At 62.5% G+C, this 24444-nt stretch overlaps 1 protein-coding gene across 1 annotated transcript in view; it reads right to left on the bottom strand.

Moving 5' to 3' along the window:
• Nucleotides 1-12425: 12425 nt before the first annotated feature.
• PEX14 (peroxisomal biogenesis factor 14) overlaps nt 12426-24444 on the bottom strand; it is a gene marked incomplete at its 3' end in the record, with an annotated part of 109421 nt that continues 97402 nt past the window's right edge. The window contains exons 5-9 of the mRNA XM_084243703.1: nt 21579-21664; nt 18832-18934; nt 17622-17719; nt 14568-14659; nt 12426-12873 (exon numbers count right to left, since the gene is read on the bottom strand). Coding sequence (XP_084099829.1) covers nt 12426-12873; nt 14568-14659; nt 17622-17719; nt 18832-18934; nt 21579-21664 — 827 coding nt within the window. The remainder of the gene's footprint in view (nt 12874-14567; nt 14660-17621; nt 17720-18831; nt 18935-21578; nt 21665-24444) is intronic.

The raw sequence follows: 24444 nt of genomic DNA, 5'->3' as shown, positions 1-24444 counted from the left end.
CGGGCCATTGTCAGGTGCCTCTGTGCCAGGCGAGGGGCACTGGACAGCAAGTGGCCTAGGACCTACTGGGGGTGGGCGTAGGGGGTCCGAGCCCCTCCACAGGGGAGTGCCCTCTGCCACACACCGTCTGTCTCGTTGGCCACGCTTGCCCATGCCCAGCATAGTGCCCGCGGGCGGTAGTGCCCTGACCAGCGGCCAGCTTGGGGGCTCACGCCGAGGGGCTGTGTCCACAGGCTGCAAGTACAACCAAGTGAACAGCCACTTCCACTGCATCCGGGAGGGCTGCCAGTTCTCCTTCCTGCTCAAGCACCAGATGACGTCCCACGCCCGGAAGCACATGCGGAGGATGCTGGGGAAGAACTTCGATCGCGCGCCCCCCTCCCAGGTGAGCGCCTGGGGCGGACAGAGGCGCCACCTGTCCCGCGGCAGTCTGTCCCCAAGGGCGGCACGGCCCCCGGCCCAGCTTGCTCAGGGTCCCCCGCTTTCTTTCAGGGCCCCCCGAGCCTGCTGGACACCGAGACAGACGAGTACATGGACTACACGGGCTGCAGCCCGGGCGCCGTGTCCTCTGAGTCGTCCACCATGGACCGCAGCTGCTCCAGCACCCCTGTGGGCAACGAGAGCACCGCAGCAGGTGAGCGCGGCCAGGAGCGGGCACCGGGCTCCGGGGGCTACTCGCACGGGCCAGGCCCCTCCTCCCAAGGCCCAGCCCCGTTGGGCCCCTGTCAGGATAGGAGGTTCATGGTCAGGTGGCTCAAAGGCGGCCCCGCCAGGGGCCAGCTGGCCTCGGGCCGTGGGCACAGAAGCCACCTCTGCCATCTTGCCCTCCTCCCAGTACCCTGCCCTCGGCTTCAGCTTCCAGGAGAGGACCAGGCTTGTCCTCTCTGAGCGCTCAGAATAAAGCAGCAGAGCCGCCAGGATGGGGCCGGCGGGCAGGGCAAGCAGGGCCCAGGGCCCAGGGCAGGTGCCCACCCCCACCCAACCAGCCCTGCCGCCCTTGTCGCCAGGGTCCCAGCCAGGCCCTCCCCGGCCCGCCAGGCCCTCCCGCACCGCCCGCCTCTCTCTCCTGGGCACCCTCTCTTCTCTGTGGCACCTCTCTGCTCCTCATCTGTCCACGTATTTTCACACCACACCTGCTCGGCCATTGGGTTTCTCATTTTGGTTCTTTATTGTTTGTTTGTTCTTTGTTTTGGTTTTCTTTTTTTTTTTTTTTTCTGCTTTTCTCCACCCTCTCCAGGCTGCCCGGCTCCTCCTCCTCCTCCTCCTCCTCCTCCTGCTGCCGCTGGTGACGAGGCTGCCCGCGTGGCTCCACCGCCCCCCCTGACCCCCGCCTTCTCACCGGCCGTCCTCCGGGCGCCCCTCCCCTCCCTCCCATGCCTCTTCTCTCCGGCCTGTCTCTCATACTCTCTGCCCAGCGCCTCCAGGGGCCTGCCCCGCCCCGTCAGCAGCCCACCCAGCTTCCCGCCCGCCACTGCCACTCCACCTTCAGTAAAAAGTGACGTCCCTCTAGTTCAGGACGCCGCAGGTAACTCGCACTCGCCTTCTCTGCAGTGTCTGCGGCCCCGGCCGGCCCTTGAGGCTGTGGGCCAGCACCTGACCCTTTCCTGTGGCCTGCCAGGGCTCCCCGGGGGTTCACCCCATCTCAGCAGCTGACCAGGATGGCCGTGGCCGCCCCCGCCCCCCCGAGGCCTGCGGCAGGGCAGAGCCTGTCCCTCCTGCTCTTGGGGGTTCACCTGGGAGCTGGCACAAGGGAGGGGTAGAAGCTGTTCCCGGGAAGGTGGCTGGGGCCCAGGCCCTGCACAGGTGAGGAGGGTCCAGAAACCCCATTCCTGGAGCCAAGCAGGAAGGGGGTGTCGGTGGCCCAGGCCCCAGGCAGTGCTGAATGGCAGAGGTGGCTCCTCCAGGGAAGCCCTCAGGGATGGCCCTGCTCTCCCCGGCCCTAGGCGACCCCCTGCCCCCCTCTGCCTCTTCCTCCCCTCCATTCTTGCTGCATTTGTGCCTGAGCCTGGCACTGAGTGAGCCAAGGACAATGGCAGGGGGTCCCCTGGTCCCCTGGTGCAGGGACATTCTGTCGCTGAGATCTGTGGCGTCAGACCAGACAGGGCCGGGCCGCACCCACCCGCCTCTCCCGGGCTCCCTGCCCCCCTCATAGTCCTTGGCTTCCCTTCACCTGCTGAGGATGGGTGGCTGCAACTGTTCCCCAAATGGCCAGTGAGGCGGGGTGAACCCCCAGGGAGTCCTGGGGGCTCACCCCATCTCAGCAGCTGACGAGGATGGCCCACCCGAGGACGCCTCTCGCTGTTGGCCACGCGTCCCCAGCTGCCCGTGCGGCCCCAGAGGGCTCACGTCCCCTCGCTCTGCAGTCAGGGCTGAGATGCCTTCCAGAAACTCGCAGAGGCACAGCCCTGGTGCTGGCCGCCTTCAGCCCAGGGCAGCGGCTGGGGGTTGGGGTACGGAGGGGCGCCGTCGCTGGCTGACCCTGCTGTGGGCCTGGCTGCTCGGCTGCCGGCTCCCGGCCCTTTAGGGGCAGGAAACCTTCAGACTGCAAAGAACCTTCTGGTATCAGGAGGGGAAGGTGCTGCTGCAGGCGGGGAGTCACACCCCAAACAGCCCCCGGCGCTGGGCGTCCCCGCGGCGAGCAGGCTGGCGGGGCGCAGACGGGCGGGCCGCCGGGGAAGCTGGTTAGCCCGCGGGAGGGGAGCCCGGCCGTCCCTCATTAGCGGCAGGCACGTGACGGCGTCCTGGCCCCCGTCCAGCCCGGGTAATTACACTCCGCCGACCTAGATTCCCCCTTCAGCTTCAATTAGCACCAGGACGCGTCCTCACGTCCCACCCCACTGGCCAGGGAGCGGCGGCCACATCCCCCGGAGCCGCCGGCTCTGGTCACGGGCAGACCCGGGTGACGGAGGGGAAGCCTGGGGGGCCCCCCGGGGAGGGGCGGCGGGGAGGCCCCAGGGCCCGGGAAGGCTGGGGGGGGGGGGCGGGTGGCGGCGCAATCGGGCCCCCGACGGGGCGGGCGGGGCGCGGGGCCCGAGCTTGTGGGCGCTGACCTGCGCCCCCTCCCCGCCCCGCAGGCAACACCATCTCCATGCCCACGGCCTCCGGCGCCAAGAAGCGCTTCTGGATCATCGAGGACATGTCGCCCTTCGGCAAGCGGCGGAAGACGGCGTCGTCCCGCAAGATGCTGGACGAGGGCATGATGCTGGACGGCTTCCGGCGCTTCGACCTCTACGAGGACTGCAAGGACGCGGCCTGCCAGTTCTCGCTCAAGGTCACCCACTACCACTGCACGCGCGAGAACTGCGGCTACAAGTTCTGCGGGCGCACGCACATGTACAAGCACGCGCAGCACCACGACCGCGTGGACAACCTGGTGCTCGACGACTTCAAGCGCTTCAAGGCCTCGCTCAGCTGCCACTTCGCCGACTGCCCCTTCTCGGGCACCAGCACGCACTTCCACTGCCTGCGCTGCCGCTTCCGCTGCACCGACAGCACCAAGGTCACGGCGCACCGCAAGCACCACGGCAAGCAGGACGTGATCAGCGCCGCGGGCTTCTGCCAGTTCAGCTCGAGCGCCGACTGCGCCGTGCCCGACTGCAAGTACAAGCTCAAGTGCTCGCACTTCCACTGCACGCACCCCGGCTGCCGCCACACGGTGGTGGGCATGTCGCAGATGGACTCGCACAAGCGCAAGCACGAGAAGCAGGAGCGCGGGGGCCCCGACGGCGCGGGCGGCCTCGACGGCGCGGGCGGCCCCGACGGCGCGGGCGGCCTGGACGGCGGGGGCGCGCTGCTGCTGCTGCAGACGGCGGCCGCGGGGCTGGGCCTGGCGCTGGGCGACGCGGGCGACCCCCCCGGAGCCGCCCCCGCGCCCCCCGCCGCGCCCTGCGCGCCCCGCGCGCCCGCCGGGGAGTCGTCGCAGGACGAGGAGGAGGAGCTGGAGCTGCACGAGGAGGAGGCGGACGAGGACGAGGACGACGACGACGACGAGGACGACGACGACGAGGACGACGAGGACGACGAGGACGAGCTGCAGACCGACTCCGAGGAGTCGCTGCCCGACGCGGGGGCGCGGAGCCCCGAGCGCGCGCCCCCCGCGCCCCCCGCGCCGCCCGCGCCCCCGGCCGCCGCCGCGCCCTAGCCCCGCCCGCCCGCGCGCCCCCCGCCCCGCGCCGCCGCCCCCGGAGCTGTCGGTTCTGTGAGGGACGGTGTTTATGGGCGACCCGCCCCGTGTCCAGAGCCCGCGCCCGCGCGGCGTCGGGGGCGCCCCGGGACCCGCCCCGCCCCGCCCCGCCCCGCCCCGCCGGTGCTTCCGGACCCCGAGTCCGTCTCAGGACAGAGGCGGGGCCCCCCCTGGTGCTCGGGCGCCCCCCGCCCGGCGCGGCTCGGTCTTCTTCAGGGAATCGGAAGGTGCTCTAGGCCGGCGGGAGCGGCCCCCCGCGGCGGCCCCGGGCCCCCCGCGCCCGGCGGGGTCCTCACTGCTCAGGACTGGGCCGGGCCGGGCGCGGACCCCGCCCCCCTCCAGAGGCCGCGCCGCGCCGGGACCCCCCGGCTCGTGCGCCCGGGAGGGGCCTCGTCCGAGGGCGCGGGGTGGGGGGGGGGCTCGACAGGGACCCGGAGAATCTCAAGGAATTGGCGGGCGTCGCTGGGCCCCCCCAACCCCCGCAGGGCCCGCCGGAGCTGCCCCGGGGCCGGGCGGGTGGGGGGGGGCCGCCCGGGGTCCCCCGCGGAGGAGGCCGCCCCGGGGCTTTGCTCCTCAAAATGGGAAAAAATGCGCGAGTCGTACAGCGTCTCCCTGCGGAGGTTCCTCCCTCCCGAGAGCAAAGAGGAAAGCGGGGCCGGGAGCGCCCCCCCCCCCCCCCGAGACCCGTGCGCGGCCCACGGGCGACGGGCGGGCGTTTTCGGGGCCCCCGCGGGGGGGGCGCCGTCTTCACACTCGCACTGACGGGAGCTGCGTGATTCCAACTTCTGACTTGAATTTTGTAGACGAGAAGGAAGGACTGTCGCTGTCACGCGGGTTGTAGTTCATTTAACATTTGAGTTTTTCTCTTGGTTATGCGTGTGGCTTTATAGGGCTTCCCCCCAACCCCCCGTTTGGTTGCTGACCCTGTTTGGGGCGCCTCTTGGGGTCTGAGTCCCTTTTCCGAACATGCCCGCTCCCTGGAGAACGTGGGGCCCCGGGGCCCTGGGTGGGAGCCCCCCGCCCCCCGCAGGGGGACGCCGGGCCAGGGCTCGGAGGTGACAGGGACGAGGGCGGCTGCCCAGCCCCTGGGGAGGGACTGCCCCCCCCGGGGCTCCCCCAGAGTGTCGGGGGAGCCTGACTCGACGGGTGGGGGGGTGGGGAGTGGTTTCCTTTTTCCTTTTTCTCTTTTTTGTCCTCCTGGCTGCCCACAGCCAGAACGCCAGGCCCATCTGACCGCAGCGGGAGGGAGGGAAGCTCAGATGGAGTGTACCCTCAGATGGAGTGTACCCCCAGATGGAGTGTACCCTCAGATGGAGTGTACCCCCAGATGGAGTGTACCCCCAGATGGAGTATACCCTCAGATGGAGTGTACCCCCAGATGGAGTATACCCTCAGATGAGTGTACCCCCAGATGGAGTGTACCCTCAGGTGGAGTGTACCCCCAGATGGAGTGCACCCCCAGGTGGAGTGTACCCCCAGGTGGAGTGTACCCTCAGGTGGAGTGCACCCCCAGGTGGAGTGTACCCGATGCAGATCGTTCTCCCAGACAGCCCCCACCAGAGCCTCCTGAATCCGTGGGCGCCCCGCTGCTGCTGAGCTGAGGTTCGCCCAGACTTCGCGCCCCACCGTAGACCATGCGGGCGGAGTTTTGTAAAGGAAAAAAACATTTTTCAATGTAGCAAAATCAAAAGAAAAAAAAAAAAAGAAGAAGATGCCGAAGTGCGAAGTCTAGCCTTTTGTACCTTCATATTGCACACTAGGACTATAAGCCATTGCTAGCTCATTTTGAATTTTAATGTGTAATTCTTGTTTTATTTTCTTTCTGTGGGGAAAACAATGCTTGATCCACCGATGCTCTTTTTAATGTTTTATAACTATGTATGTGTATATATATAAATATAAATGCCATGTATGCACAGATGTGTGTATCTATATGTATATACATATATAGATAGAGAGAGATATATAGAGGTTTTGAGACAAAAATGCAGAACGTGAAAACCGAACTGAACAGCGTGTGCTCTGATTACTTGAATCTGGTCTCCTCGGCACCTGGTTATTAAGAACTGAATATTTTTCCACTTGAATTTAGTGCTATTAGAAATTTAATATATGTGTTTTATTTATTTGATTTTTTTTTTGCATGACTGATGCAAGGTTTGACATTTTCACTCAATAAAAACTGGAAAAAAAAATCTGTCAAGTTATCTTTATTTTCATAGTCAGCCCCCAGTGCTGGCCGTGACCCAGGTGCCAGCCCCGGTGCCAGGGCCGGGAGGGAGGGGGCTGGTTGCCCTTCGGCCCCGGGCAGGCTGGTCGCACCCTTGGGACAGGGCCGCGGTGTCGGGTCCCGCCTGGCTCCAAGTGACCTCCCCTAGCTCGGCCTGGAGACCCGAAAGCGGCTCAGGAGCCACGGCGGGCAGGCCCGACTGGCACAGAAGCCTGGCCTCGGGCACAGGCCCCGCAGGCGGCACGGCACCCCCCCCTCCCGTCACTGGGCTACTGGGCAGGCGCTTGGCAGGGTCATCCCTCTGCCTCCTCCCTCGGCTCCTTCCTCCTTCCTGCAGGGACCTGCCCGGACTGGGAACGGCGCGTACCCGGATCCGATCCGGATGCTGGCTCGGCTCCTGTCTGGAGCTCGCCCGGAGCGCGCAGGGGCAGAGCCAGAGGGGGCCGATTCCTGGGTGTGCGGCTACCAGCCCTGCGCCAGGGGTGCCCGCGGTGGCGGCCTGGCAGGGGGGGCAGTGGTGACCCTTCCCAGGAGACCTGCCCCCTGCAGCACCCGGCGGCTCCCTCCAGGCCTCAGGGAAGAGCCTGGGGGTCCCCCCCCGATGGCGCACCCTGGGGCAAGAAAGGGCAGCAGAGGCTGGGGGGCCTGGGCCATGGCGCCCCGCGGGCCGCCCCGCGTCCTGCCCGCCACAGAAGCCCGGTTCCCAGCGCCCGGCGCGGGGCCTTGCCTTTCTTCTCTTCCTGGAACGCAGCCCGCAGGCTATTTACATAAATATGTTTGTAACAGACGCGAAAATACAGACTTTTTTCTGTCTTATTAAAATGTTCAAGTTGGAACTCGCCTATTGTTTGTGGATATCTCGATTCTGTTAAATAAAACAGTGACTAATTTGTGGGATAAAACACAAGTTCAACAAATTAAAACCATTATTGGAGCTTCACAGGCCCTGGTGGGCCGGCCGCCCTCCCGCGGGGCCTGAGGGGAGGCAGGGAGCCAAGCCCGGACCTCGCCGGCGAGTGGGTGGTGCGACCACAGGGTTCCCTCTGGGTGCTGCTGGGGGTGGGGCAGAGGCGGGCCCCAGAGGCTTGGGGGAACAGCTCCCAGGGGCTCCTGGGGCTCAGGGGCATGACAGTGAGGACTCAGGACAGTTTGCGGACCTTGGCCAGACCCCCGTCCCCGGCGCTTCTGGACCTGGATGGACCTCAGCGGCACCCCCCACCCATCCCCCCCGTGCCCCGGCCCGGCCGACGGCTGGACCGGCTTCCAAACTGGACTCGGGGCAAGGCAGGGACGAAGACCCAGGGAGACGGTCATGAGGCTCTGTGCCTGGCCCAGGGAAGGGGGCACGGGGTCTAGGATGCCCCTCAGAAGAACCTGGTGGTGGGAGACAAGGGCCAGCGGCACAGGATGCCGCACCCAGCCCAGCCCACTGCCCCGGCTGAGCAGAGCCGCCCTTACCACGCTCGTCAGGAGCTCGTGCCCAGAGGTGGTGCCCCCCGGAGGGAGGGGCCTGCAGTTACAGGGGCCCCCACCCCAGGGGTGTGGAGTGGGCCCAGGCCCCAAACACTCCCTGTGGCTTGTTGGCCTCAGTAGGAAGCTCAGTAAAACATGTTTTCATTCTGGGATTTAATTAGCTGTGGTGGCGTGCGGCTCCTACACCCAAACTGGGGCAAATTCAAGAGTTTTGTAACCTCTTGGAAAGAGCCAGAACCAGCTGCACAGGCTTACGCCAAGCTGGTGGCCTGCCCTCCACCCACAGGCCTCGGTGCTACCAGCAGCTGCAGCTGTCCCAGCAGCCCTGCGCCCGGTCCACCTGCACCAACCCCACAGGGGAGCCCCTTCCCTGCATGGCCAGCTCATGTGCCCGGGCCACCTGAGCCCCCGAGGGCAGCGGGGGGTGAAGTGCAGCGGGAGGCCCAGGACACAGGGCTGACGGCAGGCCCCTCTGACAGGCTGGATCATGGGGGCCTTGCCTGTGTCACCCTAGCTGGGACGAGCCACCTCACCCTCTGGGATGGGCCAGACGGGGAGCGGCTCGCAGGAGGCCCGTAGCCCATGCAGGAGGGGCAGCCAGACCTCCGCCGAGAGCCCCACGCCCACAGCACTGGAGGGAGACACCGCAGTTCTCCCAACGCGGACCCCGAGGCCCTGGCCGGAGCCTCTCTGAGGCTGGCAGGGTGCCCTGGACCTGGAGCGCTGGGAAGGCCCCCGCCGGGCTGGCCAGCCAGGGCTGCGCGGGGCCCGCACTGAGCTCCCAGGTGTATTTAAAAACATGGCCCTGGCACCTGCGTGAGCTGCCCGGGACTTGCCGGGGTCGGGGAACGCTTCGGCCGTCCCGCTCACCGAGCAGCGGGATCGCATCTCTTCTCAACAGCAACGAGCTCGGCGGCGCTCAGCAGCAGACTGTTAAGGCGTGTTCCTGAGTCAGGCAGCCGGTCCCCCAGCAGGACGGAGATCCCCCATTCCAGGGAGTTGGGGGGTGGCCGCGGGGGGCTGGAGTGCGAAGGGTAAAGAGACCCCCAGGGCAGGGCCAGCTTGGACAGCTTCCTGTGAGGGTGCCCGCGGAGATGCCTGCCGGCAGCCGTCCCTTTGTGGGGGCGGGGGCCTGCTTCCAGCGGGCAAAGGAGCAGGGCCACAGGCGCTGCCGGGGCAGGAGGGGTCCGCCAGGACCGGCGTCCAAGCCCAGGTGTGCGCTGCACCTGAGGCCGAAGCACTGCCACCTGCGGGCCTCACTGGCACCTCGAGCCCGCTGTCGGGAGCCTCTGCGCGTCTCTGGGTGCCTGACAGGAACCATTTTAAACAAACAGACAAGAAACACTAGGGATTGAGTAACCTCCCCGATCAGCCGGCAGGCCTGTGGGCAGACATCTCCCGCCCTTCCCCGTGGGTTCTGGAGCGGGGCTGGGGGGGCAGGGCAGGCAAGCAGCGGTGAGGCAGGTTCTGGCTCCAGAGAACTCGCCCCCAGTGTCCCCGCTGGTGCGCGCCCCGAAGGCGAAGGCGCAGCACTCCCCGCGGGGAGACGAGCAGGCCGCGCGGGCGGAAGAGGAGCTTCCCGGTTTTATTTGAAAGGGGCGCACCTGCGGGGGCCGGAGGGCTCCTGCCCCTTCTACATTGATTAGGATTTAAACTATCTGATGGGAGCCTTCCACGATCTGAAAAGAAATCAGCATTTATGGGTACAAACTCAGCACGCCCTGCATCCCCTTCCCCAGGAGGGCCCCGTCCCCACGCCGGGGCGGGCCGGGACCGCGGAACACACCCAGGTGGACGAGGGCCGGGCCCGGGCACGCTCTGTCGCCGGCTCCTGGCCAGGCTGACCCCGGGCCTCACTCACACCGGGCACCAGCGGGGCCCCCGCAGGAGGGCCGCCCAGGCGGAGCCCACGAGCCGCTGCGGGGCTGGATCACCCGGGCCAGCAGAGCCACCCTGGGCCTCCCAGCGCGGGGCAAGTGCTTTCCTCAAGACACGCTACAAAAACACATTGTAATTGAGCTTAATAATCTTCCCCTTCCAGAAAGGGCCTGACAGGCGCTGCCTGCGCTCACTTCTGCCCCATTCCAAATATTTTTACCTTATTTGGATGAAATGCATTATTTTTCTAATGAAAGGCTTTTTTTCAAAGGGCTGTTTTTCCTCCGTCCAGCAGCTGCCTTTATTAGGCAGCACTCACGCCGTTTTGGGGAGGGGTTTTTTTCTCCCTGAAATCACGCCAGACTCTCTGTCCTCAAAAGCCGAAATCAGTGCTTGGGACCCAAAGGACAAAAGGCCTCCGGGCCCAGGTTTCCATCCCTTCCTGCCTGCACGGGAGCCCGCAGGCAGGAGAAAACTGTCCCCAGCCCTGGGGATACTGAGGCTGCAGGCGGCCTGCTCTTGGCCAACAGGGCTGTGGGCATGGCCGGCACCCCACCCAAGAGCTCAGCCGGGTCTCCGTCCAGCCCATCTGCCCCTGGGGCTCCCTGTCTGGGGCCGCTGCTGCTGCTCGCACTGAACGGGGGGGTGGGGGGGGGACCGGGAGGCTCCATCCATTTCCACCCACTGAGGCGCCATGGAGGCAGGGAGGTGGGCAGGCGGGCGGGAAGGCCCAGAGGCCAGGGGGTGCTTCAGAACAAGCCTCAGCCCTCCTCTCGCGCGCCTCTGGTCTGGCGCCCCAACACTGGCATCCTCATCCCCAGGGACTAGAACCCTGGCTTCTTTGGGGACAGCAAGGAGGCAAAGCCAACGTTCCACGTGTCGTCCCCAGGATGCAGGTGGCAGGAAGAGAGACCACAGGGAAGTCACACGTGAGGTTCTGAGCAGTGACGACACCACCTGAGACCCCAGGCCGGAGGGCTGGACACGTGGGAGGTGGAGACAGGCTCAGTGGCCGTGACTAGACCCTTGGCGAGCCCGGGGCCCAGCAGCAGGGGCGGGTCTGCTGCGGGGGGAGGGGCTGAGCCCTGCAAGGGGTGAAAGTAGGTGAAAGGCTTCCTGAGACAAAACAGCCCCGAAGTCAGGTTTCCCATCGTCCAGGGGCCACGCCGCGGGCAGAGGCGGGAGGGGCAGCGGCAGCTGGCGGCGGCTGCGGTCAAAAGGCTGGCAGGGCGCGCGCCCAGGGGTACATACCGCGCTGCACACTCAGCTCCGAGGGCGCCGCCCCTGCACTGTCCCCTCAGCCTGCGCCCACACAAGGCCCCTGGCGGAGGCCAGGCCCTGTCCCCACACCCACCATGGCACCTGGGGCTGGAGGGCGCGGGTGCTCCTCTGAAGGATCGCCCTGCACTGTTTTTCTGGGTGTAGTCTATGCCGTGTGAAGGTTAAAGGGAGACAGGGCGGGTGAGAGGAGACGAGACGGGGGAGGAAGAGAGAAGGAGACACTCTCCTGGGAACACATTCATCCATTTAAGGAAGGAGAGCTCATCACACGCAAGCCCAGGTCTATATACAGCAACCGGGAGGTCCCTGCTCCGCCGGGCAGAGCGCCGCTCCTCAGCACACGCTCGGGGGGAGGAGCAGCCCCCCAGGTCCAGGTGGGCAGCTGGAGAGGCCTCCGGGACGAGGGGACAGGGGCAGCCCAGGCCCAGCGCCCACCCACGACCCCTGTGCAGACCCGCCACCAGGCCCACCTGGCACGGTCCTGGCCTAGGCCCACCTCAGGGTACAGGCCCTGAGCAGACAGGGAGCCACAGGCAGGAATTAAATAGTGGCAACTCGTATTTATTACAATTATATACAGTCGCATCTCATACTCTGGAACCTACACCTGATCACACAGATGAACTTGTGTTTCTGGGAGGGGAGGGCAGACGGGAGGCCCTGCTCCTGGCTCCCGCGTGGGAGGGAGTACCGTGTCCCCCTGGGGGGCCGAGCCCTGATGGCAAGCGAGGACGCGCAGTGTGGTGAGAGCGTGTGGGGCCAGGAGGGAGCAGGGCACGCGAGGGCTGGGTGGGCACACGAGGCCGGCAGGCGGGCAGGACCTGGGGGCCTTCGCTGAGAGAGGAGTTCAGTATGTGGCTTCTGGAAACAGAACAAGACGGCCCTGCAGCCCGTTGGTCCCTGCTGAGAGGAGCGTGGAGGGGCGGGAGGGACGGGACAGCAGACACCAGGTCGCCGTGGCACGTCCTCGCTGAGGGTCAGGAGTCAGGTGATTAAGCTACCTCTTGCCATGCACAGTGGTAAGTCAGCCAAGATGCTCAGCAGACACACCCTGAACGGAACGCCCGCCTGCAGACGGGGCTGATGGCACGCGACACCACGACTTGGGCACCCTCGGCCTGGCGTGGAACAAGGTCAAGGGCCCGTGTGTGGCTGAGCGGAGAAGTGATGGGGGCGCAGGAGCCGGGGCTGGCGCTCAGGCAAGAGGAGGCGGGTGGACAGAATGCGAGCCCACGTGCGGGCGGAGGGCAGGGGCGCGGAGCAGGGACCAGCAGGGCCCGACAGCTCCGCCTCCACCTGCTCACGGCCGCCCTCCCCCCGCCAGCCAGAGGAGGACGGGCCGGCCACGTCCCAGGTGCCGGACGGCGACCCACAGGCGGCCTAGTCCCGCTCGTTCTCGTTGCTGGCACCCTCGGGCCGCCGCAGTTTCTCCACCTGCTCGTTGATCTGCCCGTCCCCGCCCCGGCGGTCCTCCCGCTGCACCCCCAGGCAGTCCTCCTCATCCACGTGGCTCACGTCCTCGTCCTCCTCGTCCTCCTCGTCCTCCCTCTTCTCCTCCTCGCCCTGCACCTCCATCCTCACCTGGCCCTTGACGTCCACCACCCCCTCGCCCTCCTCCTGGGGGCCCAGCAGGTGGTAGGCTGTGCTGGAGCCTTCGGGGCTGTGGCCCTCCTTCACGGGCGAGGACGACGTGGACTCGTTGCTGACGGGCGAGATGTCGCTGCTGCTGTGGTGGTTCACGGCGGCTGGGCTGGAGGGTGACGGTGACTTGACTGGGATCTGCCAGGAGGGGATCTTCGGGGCCGACGGGGACGGTGGGAATTGCCTCCTGGCAGAGAAGGGGACACGGGCAGGGCTGATGACAGCATCCCAGGGCCCCACCTTTGGCAGAGCCACACCCTGCTGAGCCCCAGCTCAGGGGCACGAGCCTGAGCTCTGCTGCCCACTCCATGTTCCCTCCCTCCCCTGCCTGTCACAACAGCCTCCTGGCTGGTTGGAGGTTGGAGCAGCTGAGAGGGAAGCCAGAGGTGCCCTGTGCTGCCCGCAAAGAGCGCTGCCCATGGAGGGTGCCTCCTGGGTCGTCCCATCCTTGACAACTGCTGGACAGCAGACCCCAGGGGGCCTGCCACACCCTAGAGTCCAGTCCCTCCTGCTCTTACACACTGCCCAGCCTCTGCCCTGTGAGTCAGAGAGGGCAGCGAACCAGGAGCCCAGGTGGCCAAGATACCTGACCTGGCCTCTAACTAGTCCACAGCCAAGGAAAAGTGGGGAGGAGCCAGCAGCTGGCCAGAGGCTCCAGCAGGGTATCGCTGGTGACTTGCTAGAAAACCTGAGTTCAACACTCAACAGGGAAGAGCAGTTCTCAGCTCCTTTCCCGCCTTGGGTGCTGGGCCTGCAGCCAGCCCAGACCGAAGCCAATCTCAGGAGGGCCCTGGAGGGCAGGACCACTTGGCAGTGGCCAGGAAACCGAGCTCCAGGCCAGGCAGCCCATCTCTGGGCCGAGAGGATGAGGGCCTGCTCCCCCCTGTGCTGCCTGTCGTCCTTGGCACTGCTCCCCGCCCAGGCCTCACTGCAGCCCAGGCCACATTGTTCACCAACATCAAAGACGCCAACGAGAAATTCCACCATCCATTTTCTTGGCCCCAGCGTTACCCAGTGGCCTGCCTGCTCTCTGTCCCTCTGGCCTCAAAGCTTCCTGTTTCCCAGGTCTGGAAGCAGAGGGTCTCTCCAGATGACACCCCCAAGCTTGGTCATGACTCTTTTAATGCCACATGCTCTTCTTGAGAGAAGCCCTGAAATGGGTGGCCCAGGAAGATGGGTCCTTGGCCCCCGTGCTTCCTCACGGCACCCATGCAGTCTCGCGTGGGCCGAGCTGGGCACACTTCAGGTGGGGTGACCAGTGCCCAGGTCCCTAGCACGTTCCTGGGACACAGGACTTCCAGCTTTGAAACCAGGACAGGTGGGTCACCCTGCATTTGGGGCTGTGCTGGTGACAGCAGCCTCCCTTGGGGAAAGGCTGTCACTGGGGAGGGCCATCAGAGGGAGACCCAAGGAGGTGGAAGAGGCAGAGGCCGCTTCCGCACTGCCTATGCCTGGAGTCGGGGAGCTCTTCAAACCAGGCAGGCAGAAAGTGGGGACTTTCTGTGGGATGACGCTGTCACCAAGCTGACAACAGGGTGGGGGTGGGGGGCAAGGGTGAGGAGGGGGCTGACTGGGGTCCCTCTTTCAGGGTGAGGGAGCTCTCTGTTCACAGTCCTGCTTTCTAGCTGTGCCCGACCAGGTCTTGACAGGCCGAGGAATGGCCTGTATTTCAAAACTCTGAGGGTGCTGCAGACTGTCACCCCTGGGCTGGGGAGGGAGGGAGCCGATGAGGAAGGATAACAGAAGCTCAGAGGACTCTTGACTCACTGCTTGAACCGTTGGCTCCACCAGGGGCCAGACAGACAGGGAGAGGCACCCCCCCCTCCACACATGACCGCGAGAGACCAGCCCAAGAGCCCCGGCCAGTCCCATCTCTCCTACCGATTTAATAGCAGCCCTTTCAAGGAGTTAATTTCCGACTTGAGTTCATTGATGTTCTGGGACTCCAGGATCCAGTTGGTAGAAGTGGTGGCCTGAAAGGGAACCAGGGTCAGTGTAGGTGTCCCCAGCCTGCGACCCCAGACGCCAGGGCGGCAGGTGGGCCTGGGGACATTCTGTGTCCTGAGAGGCAGCCTGGAGACCCCCTGGAGGGTTCTGCCTCTGCTCATTCAGGGGTCTGCCTGCCTGGGTCTCTGTTTAAATGAGGACACCCTTAAAATAAACATTCACACCACTCTGTTTGGAGAGCTGACAATACTAAGGAACCGTGGCACATACGTCGATGTAATAATGGCATCCTGGTGATGTAAAATAAAATTAAGGACAACAATAAAAGAGACCTTTACCCCTCAGAAATACAAACCGAAGTGTCTGCAATATGAAATGACTCGCTGTCGGGGCTATGCTTCCAAAGAACTGGGGGTAGGGGTGCGGCAGAGATGGGGGAGGGCTGGAGGGGGTGGCGGGCTGCAGCCAGGAGATGGGGCTCGGGGGTCACTGCACGGCCCCTCCACTATGTTGCACTGGGCATGTTCCATCAAAGGAAACTTAATGGAGTAAACCACGCCATCTCTACCAACTCCCTGCCCCCCCCCCCGAAGGCCCCTCCTCAGAACCATCGCGCCACACGCCGAGCCTGGTCCCCGCCCACGCCTGAGCGTCTGACCGGCCCTCGGCTCAAGCAGGTCTGGACCCCAGCTCTGTGAGGTCCGGCCTGGGACCCCGTCCCGCTGTCTGCAAAGTCACCCCTGCAGGGCCGTTCTCTGTCAGGACTAGATGCTCTGAAGGCTCGGCAAAGAGAGTCGTCCTGCACTTCAAGTCCTTCCGCCAAAAGCCCACGGAGGAAACACGCACCTCCGGCAAACGCCACCTTCCCCGCACACCCTTCTCCTCTGACCTGGGTGCTCTCTCAACCCCAGACAGCCACCCCTTGGCAAGCTAAGTCGGCTAGAGCGCAGAACAGCTGAGAGAGTGGTCTCCAGGAGGGCGGTGGCCAGCGACCGCGCTGCCTGTGAAGTTTAGGGGCAATTCCAAGTGTGCAGGCTGCACGGCCCAGGCGCAGGCCACGTGGAAGAGGTGGGGGCCTGCCCTCTGGACACCTAGCAAGGCCTGAGGCAGAAAACACAAGCTGTGAGTTCAGAAGCCAGGAGCCCAAGAGAGCAGGCCATGGGGGGGCGGGCGGAGGGGGCACAGGGAGAAGCCCCTCCGAGGTGCTGCAGATATTGGGAAGAAAAACCTGGGCAGTGTCAGAGCCAGCACACGCCAGCGCCCGCTGCCCTCACACACGTCTCCTGGGGGTCCCCACTCCAGACCCCCAGACAGCTCAGGTCCAGGAGCCACTGTTCTGGCTTCCCTGAGACCTTGAAAGCTCTAGCAGCCCATTAACAAGGGAGCAATTTCCACTCACCGGCCTACAAAGGACTCAAATTTCCAAACGCATATGGTGCCAGATGCCAGGATTTAGAAATAAAATCTGACATCTGGGGCTTTTTAGCCAGTCTCTTTAAAAAGCAGTTGTAGAAAACTCCCAGCCTTCAGTTTTATGTAGGTTTTTTAATTACTTAACGCTCTTCTTTTTAATTTTTTACAGTGCTGCAGTAGGAGTTTGGAAGCCAGAAATAAAAACTTACATTACAGCTGAGAAAACACCACTCTAAGTCTTTGGTTTATGGGGTAACCGAAGTCTTCACACATCGGAGTTTAGATACCAAACTCACTAGCTCTGCTCCAGTGCAGGAGAGAATGGGGGTGAGGGGGGAGGCCTCAAAAAAAAAAAAAAAAAACACCAGCACAAGAAGCTCTCAGCCAGCTCTCAACCACCAAGCACAACCCCGGGCCCCTCCCCTCTCAAAACGCAACATGTGGTCTTAATCTTAATGCTTAAGGTCTGAAAACAGTTTTCCAATTTCCGGAATGGCTTCTGGCCATTGGCAGGCCACCCGCCGAAAGATAATAGAGCGAGCAGGCGGGCGCGAGGCGGCCTTCCCGGCTGCTTTATGGGCCGCCTGCCCGCGGGCACGCACGGTGCCTGGAGGCGGCCACCCCACCAGTCATCTGAGCGAGTGTAGGCAGTGTGGGGAGCAGGGGCACCCTCTTCACAGGATACCCCAGATTCCACTGGAAATGGAAACACTCCTCCTTTTCTGGGTTTCGAAGTGCAGAAGACCTGAGCACCAGCTCACACGGGGCGGCACACCAGGGTGGGGTGACCGCAGGACCTCCACTCAGTCTGAGCTGCATGGGAGCAGCCCAAGGGCAGCACGGGGTGGGGGACCGAGACCAGCCTGTCCACAACAGAGCCTCGGGGTGACCCACGCCCAGAACCCAGGCCAGACCCTGCGATCCTGGGGACTGATGAGCAAGGCGCATGCAGAGGGCGGTAGAGGAGGAGCCCAGCAGCTCCGCCTCCGCGACGAGGCAACACTGCAGCGAGCCTGCCCTCCCTCACCGCCAGCACTCAGCAGACTCTGACCCCCGTGGTCTGACGCTGAGCGGTGTGAGAGCTGGGAAATGAGGTATGGAAACCACCTCAGTGGAGCCCAGTTGTCTCCGCTCTTTTTAGGTGAACTGACCTGGAGATTCGGGTTCAGAGAGCCTGCCCCTTGCAGCCAAGGCCAGCCCAGCATCTGGGCAGGCTCCTTCTCCCCAAGCTCTAGAATCCTTCCTAGCACTGTGGGGACCTGCAACCTAACTTGAGGGGAGAGGCCGCCCCACATCTGCACCCACCACCTCCAAGAGGGTCCCGTGCTGCCTGGGGAGCTGCCTCCTACTGTGAGGTGACATGAGACAGAAAGGAGGGTCTCCGTGATGAAGGCCACCCGCCCATGCCATGACTGCCTCCTCCCTCTGCAGGGCCAGTGTGGGCCTGGGGAGAGCGGGCGAGAGGAAAGACGACGTCAGACCCCTCAGAACGCAGGGAACCGGGCGCAAAGGACAAGAGCGAGGAGCCGGGCAGGGAGGCCTGGGCCTGGAGGGGCAGGGGCCGGGGGCAAGTACCTTGGCTGTGGCCAGTTCATGGGCGAGCTCCTGGACTTTCTGCTGCTGCTGAATCAGCAGCTCCTGGACAGAGGCTAAAGTCATCTGTAACTGCGTCACTGGGGAAAGAGCAGTCGTATCTCTGTTAAACGACACACGTCTCTGTCCACACACCTAGAAGCTGCTACATCTAATTTATTCGCAGACAGCCCCACCCCCACAGTCCTATAATTTATCTGCACGCTGGGTGAGCTACCTGCACTGTATCTTAACCTCCAGTATTTCTACTTTATCTTTCTATTGTGCAGTTGTCCGTGGTCAACAGTATATCCGTCCAAAACCTCTCCCCTCTAATTATATCTGCCTGTGATTTGCTTGGCTCTTGCGACTTTGGCGCTGTCTGCATCCCTCATCTCCCAGGCCCGGCTGTGTCCTTGGGGGCTCGTGGGAGTCTCCAGTCCTGGGAGACGCGCATCAGCGCAGGTCTCCGCAGGCGCCGGAGTGGTTACAAACTGCGAATTCCTGCCCCGCCCACCCACCCGAGGTTGGGCCACCAGCACCCCAGAGCACCGGGCCGTAAAGGGGCCCACTGGAGGAGGCATGGGGCCCACAGGAGAGTTTGCGAGCACTTCCCCAAGGGACAAACTCCTGCCCGGGACAGGCGGCGGCCAGAGTTTTTCGATTCAGAGCCAGCACTAGTAAACAAGTTCATAAAGGAGAAAAGCCACCCCTGGCGCGACAGGTCCCAGCTAATCTGGGCCATCACTGGGGCGCTGGGTAATGAACACTGGCCTGTGGAGTCGGTGACAGAGGAGGTGGCCAGGGTCCCGGGAGCCGCAGTAATTACAGCCTCTCTTGACCCCGCATTGGGTTCTTTGAGGGAAGGGGGAAAAAATCACCGAAAACCCCCCTGAAAACCTCATAGAAGCAGAAATTAAAAATGAACTTTACAGCCCTTAGAAAGGCTGTCATTTTATTCCCCTTATTAATATTCTGAGGTTGGGAGCCTTTCCGTAAAAACATAATTAATTGAGGCCGCGCCGACAGTAAACAAGCAATTTCAAATTAAACCGAAATGACGGCGGCTTCATTTGCAAATGTGAACAGATTCTCAGAGCAGATAAATGAAGTCACCACATAAAGTGGAGACGAGGGGAGAGGGGAGGGGGCAGAGAAGGGGCTGCTCGGAGAAGGCTTTGAGGGGTGACTTGATGGAGTCATTAATCTTTACCTGTCTGTGCCACGCTGCCACTCAGCTCGGAGAGACTCGCCTCCATTCTCTCCAGTTGCTTCCTGTCCTCTCGACCGCCCATGATGAGGGGGAGCAGGTATTTCTACAAGAAGCGGGCAGGCATGAGGGTGGCTGCGCGCCTGGGTCGTCCTCCCCGAGCTCCCAGCCTGCCACCAGCTCTCCTTCCCCCAGGGTGGGAGCGCTGAGCAAGTGCTGTCTGTGAGCAGGACACCTGACAGTCCCGCATCTCCCAGCGGGGGACGGTCAGGACAAGTAAAATTGATTTGATCTGCTGTGGTGGAGAACTTTCTGGTTCTTTCTTTAGTTTCTCATTTGGTTACGTCATTTTCTTAATGGTGCTAGATCTGATGTTTCTATGACAAAGATATTTAAGATTCACCGGGAAAGGTGTCAGTTGAATTCTGGGAGGTAAACAAGAAAGCAGCCCCAGAGCAGCGTGGCCTCCTTGAGGAGCAGGAAGAGGTTCTGGGGTACACTTTTCTGAACCCTTCCCACCTCTTCCCACATGAAACCATGTGAAGGAGCCATCCATTCAGGAATAAATGAGTAAACTTAAACAAAATTAGGTGAGAAACTAGATGAAAATCAACAGCAGAGTTCTGGGGCCTTTGGTTTCTCTACCAGGGCAGACCCACCCTCCAGGGGTGGGTCTGAAGAGATCTTTTTCTAAAGGCAGCCTTGGGCCCTCAGAACAAGATTCCCTCACTCAGAGGCAAAGGCAGTCAAACTCCCCCAGAACTGGACAGGGAGAGAAGGGAGTGGAAGGGGCAAAACCAGAAGAACCTGGGGGAGGGGGGGCAGGTGGGGAGCTGCTGCTGCGGGGCAAACAAGGGGGCCTGGCACATGGGGACCCAGATCAGGGGAAGACGAGGTCTCCGGACGTCTGGGAAGATGGCAAGCGGTGTGGTGGGTGTAAGCTGCGGGTGGGCACAGGGGCACGAGACCAGGAGCCAACCTGGTCTTGGCACAGCCCACGCCCGTGGATCTTGCTCCGTCTGGACCCCAGATGAAAGAGGGCACCTCCTCCGGCAGAGTTCTGTGCTGGGATCGAGAAGAGGGTCTCTCACAGGGGACACGGGAGAGCTCACTTCAAGAGGGACCCCCAAGTGCAGGTTGGTATCCAGCAAACCTGCAGAAGCAGTTTCTAGTTCGCAAAGTGCTTTGCAACCACCATGTGAGTTACCGACCACAGCTGAGCCGGAAGTCATCAATGCAGCCGTACGTTCCAGGTAGAAATTTTCCTAAGTATAAAAGTCAGCTCTTACATGTGTTATAACTAAAAATTTCAATGCTGACATCAGAAACGCCAAGGGCAGGAACACACACGTGACCCTCGACTCAATCTTGATGGACTTCTAAAACAAACTGACAACGAAGGCAGCTTTTAGCCCTTTTTATTTTTTTTAATTTAAAGAAACGATTAGGAGCGGTTTAGAAACCCTCTCGTCACCACTGTGACCGCGCCTTTCCTGTGTCTTCTCCTTTTTCAACCAGAGAAAGGTCCGAGCTTCGTAGAAACAGGTACGACGTCTCTGCCTGGCCACCCAGCCTCGGGTACTGCCCTCAGGAGCCCAGGCATTAAGCTGAGATTCTGTCTTGGCCTTTTATTCTTCTTGGGGAGCAGAAGCGGTCGGTGACTGGGAAGAAGCTTTGCACGCCAGAGTAAGAGGTAAGGGCAGGCTCGGGTGAGAGAGCAAAGTCCCGGGGCCCAGAGCATTTTGCTTCTGGGTTTTCTGACGTGCGAATTTCCAACTCCAGGAGCAGGCGCTGTGCTGAAAACACGCTGGGCTCAGTGCGGGGCTCACTTTCTGGCCAAGGGGCAAGTGCGGAACCCCAGGGCCCAATGTTGACACCTGCAGGCGCGGGGTCTCAGCAGTGAGTGTGAGCACCCACTAGATGCACCCCAAGCTAGGGTGGGACTGCGGGTGGCCCCAGGCGGCGGGGTGAGTCCTCTGGCCACGGTTACCTTGGGTCCTGGGGACCCGCCCTGGCTCTGCATCTCTCAGAAAAGACTCATTGGCTTCAAATCAGAGTCGGCCTCTCAGGTTAGTATCTGGTCTCCGGGAGGTAAGACATTCCCCTGACACTTGCTGTCCTGCTGTGAGCAATGAAATCAGGGATCCTGTGGGTGGACTAGAAGTCTAGGAAAGTCCACAGAAAGACTTCTGTGGATGCCAACACAGTACACAGAGACCAAAAAACAGATCCTGCAAGTATGATGCGCTGCTCCCAGCCAGTGTTAAACACTAAGGTGCAGCAGTGCGAGCGCTCCCCACTCACAGGGCACACGGGTGCTGACTCCTAGCAGCCTGGGGAGGCGGCACAGTTACCCTCACCTCACCGTCGCTCCTCTGGGGCAGAGCCGGGTGCAACACAGGCAGCCAGGCTCCAGGTTCCTGGTCTGAATCAACATGTCATCCTGCCTCCAAGACTTACCGACTGCTGAGTGCGTGCCTGGCACTGCTCTCAGTAGATGACAGGCCTTGTCGACTGCTGACCTCGGGCTCCCTGTGCATCAGGGACTTGGAGGGACGCCGGCCCACGAGGTGGGGTCTGACCATGGCAGGAGAAGGGGCACCGGGACTTGAAGCAGAGTGTGTGTTCATGAGGACACTCAGCCCACTGCCTGCCCTGGTGCTCCCCAGGGTTGGGCAACTCCACACAGACCAATCTCAGGATGGGGGAGACGGGCTTGCGGGGCGTGAGGCAGGGAAGGGCAGACTCACCTTATAGAGCTGGTGGAAGCCGAAGGCAATTCCCGTCATGATGATCGCCAAGGCACCGTACTCTCTCCATCGGGAGCCCACGGGGCCTGGAGTGGGGAGAAGGCACATCAGGAAAAGGGGTGCCCCATCCCTCCCCTGGGCAGGGAGGGCACTTGGCCCCCTCAGCACACCAGCTGTGACACCAGCTGCAGAGGCTGCCTGAGGCCAGGCACACTCCCCATGCCACGCCTCCTTCCGCTTCACAGGGGCTCTGCGCGCTGCTGCTCAGAAAGGCAGGGCTGCCAGGGGAGCCAGGGCACGACCCCACCCTCAAGGAACAAAGGGTCAAGGGAGGCCGATGGCAACACTCTCGGGTGCGCACAAATACTGGTGCGCAGCCCCACTGGGGACACAGACAGACTAGACCCTCTTCAAAATGGGGCCGGGGCAGAGACAGCACCAACTGTTTACTCAAAACCTTAGGAAGTGCTGATGGTGCACCTGACCTGCTCAGGACAGCGGGACACGGCAGGACACTGGTGGTGAGTGCGGAACACTGGAGGCCAGTGCCGCCGTCGATGGCTGCACACGACCTCTCACAGGCGTGTGGGCCACCCGCAGGCAAACCCGGATTCCTGTGGGCCACCCGCAGGCAAACCCGGATTCCCGGATAGCCTGGGTCAGAGGCACAGGCACTGGCAATCGTGAGAGCTACTCCTAAGCTGCCCTCCGCGCGTTCCCTCCAGCAAACACAGGAGGCCTGTTTCTCCGCGGCTCCAGCTCAGTGGGGTGAGCACACGCACAGATTTCAGCCAACACTGGAGCAGGACTTCCCTCTAGCTTTCATTTGCATTGGTTTTACTATGAGTGAAGTTTGAGCATCTTTGCATCTGTATTTCCTTCCTGGGGTGCTGAGTTCCCCACCTTCCTACTCAATTTCCTTATCCATTTGCTCTAAGAAGCTCCGTACCCAGCAGAGACGCCAGCCGTGCACCTGGGACAAAGTAGCGAAGTCTTCCCAGTGTCACCTTCTCACAGCGCTGAGTGTCGGGGCGTGCGGGCATCTCATGTTTACACAGATGCATCAGCCTAGTCTCCCCTGGGCTCTGGGGTTTGGGTTGCTTGCCAGGCTTCCCAGAATCTTCCAAGCTTGTGCCATGGCACTTGGGGTTCATGTCTAAGGAGCTGGTGGGGTGCTCTCCTGCTCTGCTCTGCGGTGAACCCCTCCACCCCTGCCCAAGCAATACAAATCTGTGCAGACAAGCAGTCGCCACGTGTTAAAGCAAAAGCCCTGAGCTCACTGTGGCACCTGGGCCTTCCCCGTGACCCCGAGGAGCCAGCAGGCTGTGTGTCCCGGGCCGCCGCACTCATGCTGTCCTAGCCAGTTCGGCCGCTCGCTCTGCTCTCTTGATGCGAACCCAACATCCAATGCACATTCGTCTGTAGGAGGGAAACGCAGAGACGGCGTAACCTTCACAAGCGTGGCTGCTCAGGAGGGCTCTGACTCACAGTCAGAACACGCGTCCCCGCCGTCCAACTCCCGAGGCACGGCCTCCGCGCAGGCCCAGGCCCAGGCCGCCACCCTCACTGCCGCCTTCCCCCGCCCCCGCCGCGCAGCTACAGGAGAGCAGCGGTCAGCGGGCTAAAGACTGACCAGGGCCCGGCGGCTGCCAGGCCCTGCCTTCTTGTAAAATTCCCGCACCCTCATATACGCAGCCACTCACCCTGGCACCAGAGCTGCCAAGGCTCCGGGCACGGCAGTTCAGGGGGGTCCAAGAAGCAGGACCCCTCCCTCAGCTGCTCCCCTTTCCGGGGCTCTGACCTCGTCGAGCATCAAGAAGCACCTGCTGGCCTCACCCTTCACCCCTTCTGCTGCTCTGTTCCTGCCACGCTCACGTTAAGAACATTTTATTGCCCCTGGTTTTCATTATTAATGAAAAGGGACCAGAATGATCTTTCCTAAAGTTCAGAGAGTCTATAAAGACAAGAAGCTGAAATGCCATTTTACTCGTTTTGGAGATGTGTGATACAATTCTGTCTTGTGGCAAAATGAAAAAGGAGAAAAACAGAGATCGCACTAACTCCCAGCCATGGCGCGGCTGCCGTGCGAGCTCAGCAGGACCCCACGCTGGCCCACACCCCACCCATCACACCAGGCCAGGGTCCTCCATGGAGCAGACCCCACAGAGCACCCAGGACCTGCAGCCTCTCCTGTCACCGTGCTCCCCCGAAATGTCCAGAATTAGACAGTCAAGGGCAAACAAAGAGGCCAGCCGCTCTTCTGGTCTAGCTCAAAAGCAAGGGAAATGGAGTGAATGAACGAGCTTTCTGAAAGCTTTCGGCACGCAGAGGAGGACGGGCGAGCAGGGGAAAAGCCGGGGGCCCTGAAGCGGCACCACCAGCCAGGTGAGGGCCCCATGCACCTTGTGCTTTTTTCCTCAAGTGCTGCCTGCTGGCCGAAGGAGGCGGGGTTTTGGAGACTGAAAGAACCCCAGAAAAACACTTGTTTCTCTTTCACCGGGGTTCCATGTCCACCGCACTTGCCCACAGGCCCGAGCAGCCGTCCAGACGAAAGGCAGTGCTCACCCAGCACCAGCACCGGCAGCTCCTACAGAAGACAACGAGACAGCAGTTCCCACCCTCGGCCCCAGTGCTCTGGGGCTGCCTTCTGCCTTCGCTGCAACGCAGAGGACAAACTGTTCCTGGAAAAGGGTGAAACTCAATGCCTTTCAAGGATTCCATCACCTAACTTAGGCTCTGCCTGCTCCTCAGAGGCCTGCAGCCCGAAGGCTTGGGTTCCCCATGAGTCCACAGGGCTTGGTGGCCAGTGCAAGGCAGGATGGCTGCATCCCTGAGGTTCCCTAACCAGTCACTGGACACCAATGAA

The sequence above is a fragment of the Talpa europaea genome, assembly GCF_964194135.1.
Source record: "Talpa europaea genome assembly, chromosome: 9".
In the NCBI taxonomy this organism is placed as follows: Eukaryota; Metazoa; Chordata; class Mammalia; order Eulipotyphla; family Talpidae; genus Talpa; species Talpa europaea.
Note: the sequence above shows the minus strand (reverse complement) of the source record. Positions and strands in the feature narration are given on the sequence as shown.